A 13396-nucleotide genomic window follows, 5' to 3' on the forward strand; every position below is an offset into this window, starting at 1 on the left:
CGTCATAAAATATCGAAAAACACTGACATTTTCCTTCCAGCGCGCGCAGATTACTTGAGCTTTCATCCTAAGCGCGCGCGCGATCGAAAAGTATTAGGGAGTCACGTAAAAAGCCTGAGTTAAAATCCCTGACCCAAGATAACGTATCTCGCGTAATGGCAATTTGACAGTCAGAAAATGTGTAAACTGTGCCGATATCATGCGTATGTATACGAACTCGTAGTACGACAACAACTATTTATTACACTCTTCTCCAAAAAAAAAAAAAAAATGGAGATAGAGGCATCCAAAGACATTTAGGCACCATACTAGGGATACTCCCATGAATGAACCACGAAACGAAGGAGTATGATGATAAACATATGATATCAGAATAGTTTATAAGGTCCCGGCCACACTACGGCGGAGAAATTTGAAAACGGCGTTCTCACTCTGAAAACGCGTCAGATGTTTTTCGTCCACACTAGCGCTGGAGAAATTTGAAAACGCAATAATCACTGGTACTTTTTTTTGGGAGGAAAACTCGGTCAGGGAAATCAGATGGTTATCATGATCGACGTCATAGTTCTCGAAAAACTCCGTTTTCAAAATGTTTTTCATCCTCACTCGTTTTCAAATTCCTCCGGTTTGAATAGCGTTTTCGATAAACTCCGTTTTCGTGACAGATTACTGTGAACGGTCGAAGACCTAAACTAACCGTAGAAACAAAGCTGCGTTTTCAATTTTTTCCGGCGTAGCCTGGACGGGGCCAATCTTTTTTATAAAAGCCTCAAAATCGACTTTCTCTAAGGAAAGTTGAGACTATCAGCCTTCCCGACATGGCTAGGTAGCCTATTGCATTTATTAATGACACAATAGAAAAAAAAAAAACAACAACTATTTTTCAATCCATTAGATATACATCTACAGAGTGACATGACTATTGTGACAAAATGACTACTTTGCACTGACAGCCGAGCTAGGTTTGTTGCAAAATACGACTTGTCCTCTTACAAAATGTGAAGTGTTATTAGCAAGAAAATTGAGTTTGTAGGGTTGGTGCTGGACCGGGAGTATTTAAGGCGTATTCATGAGTATTACTCACAAGTTTTTTTGTTATGTCTGCACGAGGTCTGATACATTCATTATCGATTCCAGTGGCTTGCTTAGCAAGCGTACCCGTACAAAGAGCTTTTCCGCATTCTGGCCGCGCATAAATTGGAACGAGAGCAAAAATTCACCCCACCATCCCCTGCTACGTCGAGTTTTTGCTCTCGCTCCAATGTACGCGCGGCCAGAATGCGGAAAAGCTCTTCGTACGGAACGCTTGCAACGCAGGCGACGTTAACAGTAAACTAGTTACTTCCAAAACGGTTTCCGTGGGATCACTACCTTATCGTGCTGGGCGGTTCGTGCGTCTCAGCGACCTGGAGAGCTCTGCTGGCGGCCTGCAGTCTTAACTCCTGTCAGGAGCACCCATGCGGGAAAGGTCAAAGGATGGGGGTGCTCGTCGGAAGTTTTGAAAAGATCCTGTTTTGTGGGCGTGGCTCGAAATTTGTTTCACCCCTAAAAGGTACCAATTCTCAAACAACAAATTAATTGACATTGACCTTTTTCGGCTCAATACCCTAAAAACTCCTGCTGCAGACCTTTTAGGGCTGAACACAGCCTAAGAGGTACCAAACCGGTCCCGCCTTTTTAACCCCTAAAAAATACGACGAGCACCCCTGTCCTTGTTATTTGGGAGTCCCCCTCGGGGTTCAAAGGGTCAGGACCAGAGAAAAAAATGAACCCCTGGCCCTCCAGTCTTGTAATAATTAATTTGTTACGGAAACCGGAAGCGCTGTGAGACAACTACGATGAACTGTGCTACATTGAACACAAGTCGAAACCAACACGACGCATTTGGGTGAAAGCTTGAGGAAAGCGAAAGTCAATAATGTGGCTCTAAAGCAGAAAACGTATCATTATATATAAGGCGTTGGAATGTAAGAACAGTGGCAAGTTAGCCAACATCAATGTTACCGGTTGCAGGGTGAAGACCAGAAGGAGGATTAGAATTGCATTGGGCATATCCCAAAGTGAGAATCAGAAAATGGCTGTGTTAGGTCTTTGGAAAAGGCGCCAGAAGGAACAAGAACAAAAGGAAGGTATTGCTTTGAGAATCTGATAGTACGTCAACACAACTCCCTGTTGATGACTTTGTTTTCCTTTCATTATCCGTCTGGTTGAAAATTCTTGGACATCGTGACGGGAAATACGATACTGGTGAGTTGTGGAAACTGAAGGGTCAATCATTACCTCTTCAGATCAGCCATTACTGAACCGCTGATTCACGGAACTTGTTCCTCTGTTTTGAAACAATGTTCAATTTGAGTACAGTTTCTGTTCATGGCGTATGGTGTTGTTCCCCTCTGCCTCACTTGATTAAACTTGCATGCCTGCAAACTATTAAAGTAAAGAAGATAAGTTCACAGGAAAAGTGTAATAGTAAAAAGGTAATAGACCAGAGACAAAAGAGGTTAAAAACGGTAATAAAACAAAAATGTCTTGTTAATAAAAAATATGTAAAAAAATTACTGTCAAAATGCAAAGAAAACATTATATACATTTCGGTCACGAACAATTTGCACTTAGGCAAGTTGCTGTTTGTTGGACATTGAGGGAAAATTCTACGTACACTTTGGGCAGAAAGAGTCTCCAAGGAGTGGTGTCCCCTTAAGGGAGTTTAATAAGCCGCATTGATTGTATTCCATTAGGATTGCGTTCGAGTGCAGGTTTCTCTTTGTAAGGAAAGAAGTTAAAAGCAGTTGATATTAAAAGCCAAGGTAGCAGATAGTTTTCAGTTGGCTTCCGTTCGTAGTTGATTTTTCTGTTAACATATTCGATTTAAGGATGTAATCTCTTGAGTATATGGGATGCACTTGACGGACGTCTCTTCATGACAAATCATTTCCTGAGTGTGTTGTTTCAACGCTTTCTGGATGGCATATGATAATTATAGATTTGATGAAACTTAAACTTCAGTTTTCAGTCACTTATTTTTTCTGCGAGTTGGGGGAATTAAATTGAGTTGTTTGACTGGTAACGCTTTACTAGAACGACGAACTCAGATCAGCCAAAGAATCAGCCTGTTCACAGGCTCCAGCTGGAAGGACCGAGAAAAAATCGGCTAAGAGTGGAGTGGTCGAGGGGGGAATGGGGAGGCTCTTTCTTCCCGCTTTCTTTATACCCCATCCTCGACTGGAGAGCCAGTTCTTCCCCACGGACTGTTTAACAGCAAAAGAGGGATTGCTCGCAGTCTATTTGTAATTGGTTCACAATAAGAACAAAGGAATGCTAGTGCACCCATGGGCGTGCTCTAACGCGTCGCAGTACAAAATGGCGAAAGAAACACCGAAAAAAATCAATGTTGTAGCTACAATCCTAGTCATAAACTGTGTTGAAATCGGCACTTTTTAACAGCAGTCATTTCCTTATCAACCTCTGTTCAATGTTGACAAGAGACATCAGAACAACCTGAATCTATGGAAGAAAGGGTGTGTGAACACACCCAAAATAGTTATTGTGATTACAAGTTTAGTTAATTTTAAGTGGTTTTACTTAATGTGTTTCAAGTTTCGTCTTCAATGACGGAGACCTAAAAGTAATGGTCTACAATCGTGGACAAAAGTCCTTGGGACACTTATGTAATGTAACGGATTATCTGTGTTTTAGAACTGAAGTATGAAGAAAACGCTGCTATATCCTTTATAAACGGGTTGCTGTCCCCGCTTCCCACCCAACACAATGTTGAAAATCAGTTGAAATTGCACGTACTAATTTTCAACATTGTATGGGGGGGTGGGGGGCGAGGTTAGGCAGGTGAAGTTGTATTCGCGCCTGGCGTGTACGCAAAAGCGCCAAAAGTGCAAATTTGTCCCAAGATTTTTGTCCATGATTGTAGTTTTGTTTAATTGCACTGAAGTTCTAAAAGGAGATGTTACAATGACCAACGCAAGCACAAGATCGTAATGCCAGTTGAAACCGAATCTGGCAGAGATTTTCAAAGTCTGTCATCGTGACTCAAAAAAGAAACGTTAAAAACCAATTACAATTTGCTCTTCTCTCAACATATTAACTATTTTCATTTTGTTGCTCGAGTACCATTTGGTGCACGAGCAAAGGTTAGGCCATAATAAATTTAAGCAGCAAAAAGTCAAGATAGTGTCCTTTCAAAATTCGCCGCGCGGATAATGCAACAGACCTGCCAATAATGTAAGGAATATGAACGTGTACAAAAAACCACGAGGTCCTGCATAATAAGCATGGATGGGCAGCAAGAGATATCTCATTTAATATTCAACGCTCATATCTTCTTCTACAATCATTACATGGGAGAGCTTCATATGTAGATTTTCTTAGAGTTAATTACAGATGCCATCAATTTAACGTATCTACAAGTTTGCCAGACTAAATTTAATTTTCGATAAATTTATTTTATTGAGGAGATCACACAGCACCGACGTGAACAATACTTCCTACAACGTTGGGTTTATAGCACGTAACAACGCTGTTGTGATGAATAGCCAAAGTCTCCTCCAAATATCCATAAAACGTTAAGTACTGTGGCGTAGTCCGTAAGAATACATGAATTGATCAGCTAAGACATTATCAGTAAATCATCAAATACTACAAGAAATGCCAAGAAAGTGAAGTTGCTATGATAAAACCAAGTAATTGTACTGCATAAGCAATCTTAATTGTCCACTCTAATAAAACCACTTTACTTACTTGAGTTTCGATTCAAAGTGGTAAATGGACAGACTAAAACGCCGCTGGTTACAAAAATAGAATGATTAAAAACAATTTATACACAAAAGTCAGGAAATTTCCACTTAGCTCGTCCTGTTCTCCGTAGACCATAAGGTAGAAAAATTTGGAATGTTTAAAAAAGCCACCGAAAGCCGGTGGAATGGTCTCATTAACTAAGGCGTTGAGTAAATTACATGAAATACGAGCAGTTGCTTGTTCTTGAAAAAACGACAAAAACATTTTAAGCGACCTTGGCGGCAAAGTAGACAAAGTATCAGTATACAATCGACAGAAGGGTCGCGACGTAAACCGATTTACTCCGCTGAGATACACATACAAAGATCAAACTCGTTGAAAGGCCCTAGCAGATTAAACGGGAAGGATTTGTATTAGAGAGCGATTGTACAAGGATTAGTAACTGAAAAGAGGGATCAAAGGATCTACAATGGAAAAACTTCACAAACATTTCGAATGACATCTTTTTTTATCAAGGGAACGAATATGACACTTTTATGAAAAATTATCCTGCAGAAGCGCTGGGCGGATCTATTGCAATTTTGCAATGCAAACATCGGTAGCATTAATCTCAAAAATCTGCGACACATCTGCTGAAATAATAACCTATTTTTCTTTCGGTTTAAACGGCGTGCACCATAATTCACCGTAACAAAAACAGCTTGGGAACACGAACCTTGTTGAATTCGAGTTTTACAAACAATTTAAACATGACACTGGAACAAACGTTAAAACATATTGCAGCAAAGATCTATTTTCAGAGGTAATGACGAAACTTCGAAACAAAGTGATTTCATTTCAGGAGTCACACTGGGCAAACAACGCAACTGTAATTAATTTTCCATCTAATTGGGGAACATATTAGGCATTCTGCGAGAATTCTAGAGGGCAGCAACAAAAATTACTTTTCAATTTGGAACTGTAATGTAAAATTCTTTAAGGGTTTTAGCGCAAGGTTGGTGGTGATTTTGAAAACAATTTTGACCAATTCGGACACGGTATTTATTGGATGCAGTCTTCGTGAGGTCCAAAATGGAATTCGAAGCTTAATGTAAACACACGCACGCCAGTAAAGTAAACAGATTTCGCAAGAAATAAGGTTAATAAAAGGGCACGCAAATTAAAAGCGACATCTCTTAAGACCTTTCGATCAAGCGCGATCATAAGGAATGCTTGCACGGTAATCAAGCTGTCAACTCACTGTAAACCCTGTAGCTTAAGTAACAAAAGTTAGCGTATGGGAGGGGCATCAGAAACGCAAGCAAAAGCTTTTATTTCGACGTCACATTCTTAAGTTGGCCCTTATAAGCTAACAGTTTACGTCAATAGCTTAGAGGAAGCTGTTTGTATTTTGTAATTAAATTTTGGCGTTCTTTAAAAACAGCGACACAAAGGACCCATTTGGAGTGATTGTCCTGAGGGCGCCATGACAACAAATGTTATTCTAATAAAGTCCTTGAAGACTGATCGTGAAATATCAAATCGATGTCAAATAAACAATGTATTGTCGTCATTCTTGCGGTTTGACTTTTTACTTTATTGCCACCATTAAGGAGGAAATTGGTTTAAAAAAATTGCTATTGGGAACAATCCACATATACATATACAATCATTGTACCGACGACGGACTCAAAAGTGTTAAAGTATATTTCATTATACAAATGACATATTTCTGATGGACGTTTTGTGTTCCCATGGTTCTTGAGGAGGTATTATTGAATAATTAGCTTCGATCAAGGACGAATGAAAGGAAGAAAGCAAAAACAATTTGAACTGAATAAACGGGGGGCCTCGGTTTCTCTTAGAAGTACTTTTGTTATAAATCTTCCATTATTGGGTACAATACGACCTTTGATAAGTCGTTGCGGGTTATATATTTCAAGTTATCGAAACTCCCAAGCGTTGAAATAAATGGGATGTTTGTCATGTCAGGCAAAAATGATGGATCCTTCTCGGACTGCCAAACACAGCAGAATTACCCAGTTTTTCTGTCGCCAAAAGAAGCCTTGAAAGACGTTGCTATAGTAATGGTCGAAAGCCGTGATAATCATCTCTGTCAAATCTACTAAAAACAAGACCCTTGTTAGCAGATGCTTTTCAAACTTTTGAAAAAAAAACAGCAGTTTTATTACAGTAGAGCACAAGACATGTTTTTCCTGTTTGTTTATCTCCAGAGGAAAGCAGCTTTCGTCAGAACGGCTTTAGAACGTATTCTTGCAAGTACCGTTTTCAATTTGCGACTATTGCCGGCGCAAAACAAAATGTTCTACCAAACCACATTTTGCATATTGCTTCTCTATAAAGGAAATAAATCTCTCAGTGTGACACATTAAATCCATTTCTTTTCTACCCACCAGGCGGTTTCTCTTGTTAGAATCTTTGCGTTAAAAACTCATAAAAAAGATGAAACAACGCGGTCAAGTTGAACTTTATTTTTTAACGCTTTAGAGTTTTACAAACAGCTGCAAATTACACAGACAAAAATCCCTGGGGCCATCAGACTCGAAGGCAAATTTAAAAAGCTTCCAAGCTTATAATCTTATCAAATAGGTAAATTATGTATTCTTTACAAACCGAACTGAGCAAGCTATCTGTTGTTTTACTGTAGAAACGCGGTGTCAAAGCCTGCGAGACGATTATGCTGTTACAAAGTAATAAGCCAGTGTATTAACAGATCTAGGTGATCATGACTGGAGAAACTTCCGCCGACTTCTACAGCTGAATTTACAAAGATACGCGATTTTTTTGGAACTGAACAACATCTATCGTTAGTTATCTAGCTAAGATAAAATAAAATGCACTAGTAATTAACATATCTTATCGTAATTCTCAATCGAGAAGTTTTATCTACAGTCTGAAAAGGTACACAGCTAGGGCTAAATATACCACAGCCACAAGGTGCCCTCATTATTTTCGTTCAAATATACAAATCAATTGCAATTCGATTTTGCGTCTTGTGGCAATATTCGAGGAAACTATCGTTTGTTATACCTCTAAAGATGTAATGTCAGGAAACCGTTCCAATCATATCAAAGTTATGTGTGTATACTTGTTCGTTTGAAACAATACCGGTTGTTTCGTATTCAAATTGCGTATTGGAGCTTTGTTGCCACAATTTCACGCTACTCACGACAACATATTCTCCTTGACAAAACAAAAACTACAATAAACGAAGAGATTGTTTCAATTCCCGTGGGATTTTTTATACTTCGGTTTATTTTTTCGAGAAAAAAACTTGGTTTATTTGAATTGGAACGACTTTGAAGTCACCGAATGAAAACTTTGCGACAAATTTTAAACTTATCGCGAACAGCCACGTCTTTGCAAGGATTCCTAGATGACCGAGATTAAAATTAATACTTTTAACCCACATCAGTGTATATCTAGCATTTGTAAAGACGGTCGAAAAGCCCGCGGGAAAACGAATTTGGCGGCAACGGCCGAATAGTATGGTTTTGTCTTCCTGTCAAAATGTTTGGAATTACTTTAGTTTTTTCAATTTCAAATCCCTTCTTTGATGACATGTCGTTCAAGATTTCAGCCGATTAGCCGATACTTGGCCTTTGATTCCGCAAGAATCTCGCGGTTTGCCTCGGCGCGTCGGCCGACCCTAACTCGGCCTCTTGTCTCTTCCGTTCATGCTTATCCAAGATTTTCGTCCACTGCTCCTGGTAGTACTCATTCTAGCGCCTGTGGCCTCAGTAACGGAGACTTCATCCATGGCGTCGCTCCGTGAGGCATCTCTATTCCTGCACAGCATACGGCTGAATGCGGAGCGGAATTCCTTGTTGAACAGCGTGTAAATCAACGGGTTTAGCGAGCTGTTCATGACGGGCAGCACGAAGATAAACGTGATTCTTATGGCGTAGGACAGCGCTCTGTTCGTTATGAACGGAACGAAGCACTGCGTGCACCACAAACTCATCACAATAAGAATAAAAGACGGTAGCCAGCACACAATAAACACTCCAATAACAACAGCAATAGTTTTGGTTGCCTTCAGTTCGCGCAAAATGTGCCTCTTTCCCTTGGTCGGATCAAGCGACGCCACCGCTTTCGCTTGAATAAACGCCACGCGAAACACACAAGAGTAAGTTACGATGACTATTAGCAGAGGCAAAAAGAAAGCAACGGCCATAGCCACAGTGTAGTAAATTTTGTCATTTTTGCCGCAAGTTCGCTCGTTTGATGGGCTCCATTCGACACTGATGTGAGGGTTCTTTCTCGGGCCGGCTGTCCAGTCGATCAAGCTCAGAGCGCCCCACAACATCGCGTATACCCAAACGAACGCAATCAGCGAGAAGCCGACTTTTTTCGTCATCCTCCTCTGGTAATGGAAGGGTTTGGTGATAGCTAGAAAGCGATCAATCGAGATCACGACTAGATTACAAATTGATGCGCTACTAAACACAGTGTCCATCACGATCCAGTAGGCACAAGTCGTCACAACACCGGGTGCTTTGTCGAAGCACCAGTTGTTGTTATGCACGCTCTGGTCGATGCGAAGCGGTAGGTGAATCAGTGCTACGAACAGGTCGGAAATGGCCAGAGAGATGATGAAGAAATTAGTCATTCGGCGCAAGCGATGGTAGAGATAAACCGCGGTTATCACCAGAACGTTCCCAAATATTGTGGCCAACATGATTAACACGAGAAACGTAGTGTAAAGCTTGAATAAAGGAAGCGTAGGTTCCGAACACACGGAGTCTGTATCTCTTGTAGAGTTGTTGTCGGCCATGACGGTAAAAATCTCTCTCGCGGAATGTTCACGGTATGATGTCAAGTGCTTCGCCTGTCTAACTCCCTTCGAATGGCAACACCACTGGTCGCTCTCAGAGTTTTATGCTCGCCCAGCCAGTAATTATCGCTCAAATAAGCTAGCAATTAAGACGGGATGAAAATAGATAATAGAATATTATTAATTTGAGTCAAATCAAGCGCACCGTTCCTGGGGTCGCGACGCTGAAAGATGAATGATCAAAGCAAAGATACTTGTCAAACCATAGCAACGACAGACATTCCTGACCTAGTGATGATTGCATTTCAAAGTTTGTCACTCACGTTGCCTCGCAATGCGATAGTGCTAGATTAAGACGGATAGACTTCACTGACAGAAATAAAGTAGTGCCTGCGTGGCATGAAACGTTTCAATCGAGCACGCACCAGTCCAAAACTTGTTTTCTGTTTTTAAACGGAAATATTTCGCGGTAACAGATGGGAAAAAGCGCGGGAGCGCACCAAAATAAAGCGTACAAAGAAGTGAATAGTTCACACAAGGGCTTTAATCAGTTGATCATCGAAAGCAGCTATTTCGAGATCGATTTTTTTGTATTCTCGATAGAATACAGAGCTATCACCAAGAAGGGTGATTATTTTCAAGGGTAATCTTCGCACAGAATAAAGATGCTAGTCTTAAGATTAACTTGAAGGATCCCGAATGAGGAATACATAAAGAACGGAACCTTTCTGCTTTGTTTTCGTCCACAATTCGCCAAGCTGCGCAGGGGTGTGGATATTTTATAAATTTTCCATCGAAATAAGTCAGCAGAAAAGGAGCTAAAAGCGACGAAGAGGAATCAGCTCGAACAAGCAATTTAATCCGTTCTCACCCGAGGGGCTAATTACTTCCTGTTAGACACAACTTCAATCAAAACAAATAGGCAAAACAAGAATAGAGTTTTTAGACCTATTACATTCAAGTTCGACCTATCTGGATTTGTTTTCACACGAGAAAAGGATAAAATTACGCCAATGGGAATGTCCAAGTAAGGTCTACAAGAGAACTCTATGTTGGCGAAATCCCAGCGCCAGACACATTCGTAATTTAGCTTCACGCTGGTTGAGATGTTTAGTTTAAGCTAGTACGAGCTCCATATAAATATTATTTCAACAGATTAAATAGATACTCGAACACGAATTAATTAGCTAACTCAGCTGGGACGGAAAAAAGTGACACAGCTAAACTCAAGTATTGAATTGCCCATTCAGGTCTTTGAAGGCGGTGACGGCGAAGCAGCGGGGCGAAAATTTTTCCGGCGATTGCACGCAAAGTCTGCCTTGGAGCCCTTAATCATCTGGAGCAAAACGATCTAATGAATTTATGACAATTGTATCTGAACGTGCTACGAATAACCAATAGCATTCAAGACGCATTTCCTCTCTGCCTCCGGAAAGACGAAATGGGCAAAATAGATTGACAGTGTTTTGTAAGTAGGCATGCATATCAACAGAAGGTTGTATTGACCACACTTCAGTCTATTAAAAAACTTCCGTCCAATCACCAGAACTGTTAAAAGGCAATTGCTTGGCCACAACACATCGAAAACTAAACATACGCAGCGTGAGCCGAAAATTTGAAAACTTTCCGATTTGACAGAAATAACGCAACTTTTGACACATTTACATTGGACGGGTTAATATTATTTCCTTGTTTTCTCTTGTAATTTGCTCATTTAGCACTTTTCAGGCAATTTGAGTGGCACACGGATATTGATTTCAGCTTTTCTGAATCAAATGAAAAAAAAAATAACTGTGCGAAAACAACAGCAGCAAACTTACTAGGTTCAGATCTTCAGTTCTGTTACATCAGATCTAGAGCTCTTGAAAATCCCTTTAAAAACGTGACTTTCTCCCAGGTTTTTTTTCCCTGGTTTATTAAGAATGCCCTTATTCGTAATCAGTAACACGTACATTTATGTATACAGCCCTTCCCAAATTACACTTTTTTTTTTCGTTGCTGTCAAAACTAATAAGCGCGAAAACGACGCCCTAACATTTGCGTATCAAGCGGCGATGAAAAAGCTTGCTAACGATACGCGAAACTTTGCTGAAGTATCGCTAAACACTCCAGAACTCCGTCATAATATTTTCAGTCTCTAGGAGCCGAGCTATCATTTGCCGCAGAGTGCTAATGAAATCATAAAACAGCGGTGTGCAGGCGATGCAGTTTTCAGTCTTGATCGAGCAAAGGACTGCAGTGTTCAGTAAAGAAGTCTTGCCACAGAATTTTACAAAAATATTGATATACACTCTCCGGAAAAACGTAAGAAATTTATATCTCTTCGTGACCAAGCATGCCATTTCGAAAATGACATAAAACTAGAAACTGAGTCAGTTTTGAGTGGCATTTGCATTTTCGAGTAATTCCTTGTTTTTTTTTTTTAAATTCACTGATGACGATTTTCAGTCCAAGATAAGAGGCTTTTATAGAGCGTTAAAAAACAACCTTTCACTGAACTATTTAACGTGGAAAATAACTGACTAATTCTTACAAAATATTCAGGACTATTCAGAACGCTTCTTTTGCTAGAATATCAGAAATAATATGCCTTCTGTTAGAAGACTGATAGAACGTAACTTTGGCCTGTTCGATGGTAAACTGCCATGTAATAACTGAGTGAAGAATTCGAAAAAATCATTTTAATATATAGCTTTCCTAGAGATCAAGGCACCAGTAACATCACCCGCCTTTTCATAGCCGCAAAAATAAAACCAGACATAACTTCCCTTCGCAGTCACAGCTTGCCGCAAAGCCACTTATTGACGCACGCCGGCAACAACACACGGAGGTTGTGTGCGACAACTGATGAATTAGATTCTTCAAGGCGACTAAAACACTCTCAAACACAGAAATAATCTTGTTGAGGGAACTATATTGTACTTGGAGGTTGGAATACAAAGTGGCAAACTCTTGTGGTTAACCTTATGGTGTAGAAGTGTGGCGGCATAAGAACAAAAGAACCAAGGAAAGTGCACACTTAGGTGAAAATGCTTTTAACTGCTTCAGTGTTCCGTGCGGTCGGGTTGTTTTGCTCTTAAAATGGTTCTCTACTTAACACCTAACAGTTCTTACTACGCCAACAACTGAAAAACATTTCCACCCTTCTACTGGAGAAAGGTCTAAATTTAAGTCATATAAGACAGTTGAAAACATTTTGGTAGGATATATTTGCAAGATGTTCAATACACAATAATTAAGTCGGAAAGGAACAGAACGCAAAAACTCGAGATAAGACGTGAATTCGCCCACGCCGAGAAAATACGGAAACTTCTTTGCATATGATAACCTTGATTTCTCAGTCATTACTGCAATTATGTGCATAGTATTTTAATACCATCGCTACTAAGCGAGCATGCACATAAAACATATAAATGTTAGAAGTCTTACTCCATCAAATTTAAAGAGAAATCATACTGCTGATTTACCAATACTATAATTTACAATTTTTTATAGTCAGCAGATGACATTAGAGAGTTAAAAAAAACGTGGCAGTCAAACAAAAAACGAAGCGGCAACGGCTACAACAAAAAAATAATTTCAATCGGTGTAATTTACAAGTTGCGACACTTTCAATTTTATTCTGGGTGATTGCTAAATGGCACTCCATTTTGGGTTAACCAAAAAGACTGAGTTGACTTTGAAAAGTTCATAAAGATCAACAGAATGGCGGGGGTGAAATATGAAAGCAGGTACATACAACATTAGTCTGCGACGTGTGCCAAAACAAAATGAAATTAGCCCAACATTTTCAATTAAGTTTGACAAAAAAAGGAAAATTATGGAAAACACAATTACTGCATAACCACGCTAATAATAATTTCTTTTACA

General features: G+C 39.8%; 1 protein-coding gene across 1 annotated transcript; it reads right to left on the bottom strand.

Moving 5' to 3' along the window:
• Positions 1-7205: 7205 nt before the first annotated feature.
• On the bottom strand, positions 7206-11370 carry LOC145464898 (D(1A) dopamine receptor-like). Its single transcript, XM_081448709.1, has one exon. It carries the CDS (start codon positions 9524-9526, stop codon positions 8399-8401), a length of 1128 nt encoding a protein of 375 aa, XP_081304835.1. The 5' UTR covers positions 9527-11370; the 3' UTR covers positions 7206-8398.
• Positions 11371-13396: the final 2026 nt, after the last annotated feature.

Source organism: Orbicella franksi, chromosome 13 (genome assembly GCF_964199315.1).
Source record: "Orbicella franksi chromosome 13, jaOrbFran1.1, whole genome shotgun sequence".
Taxonomy (NCBI): Eukaryota; Metazoa; Cnidaria; class Anthozoa; order Scleractinia; family Merulinidae; genus Orbicella; species Orbicella franksi.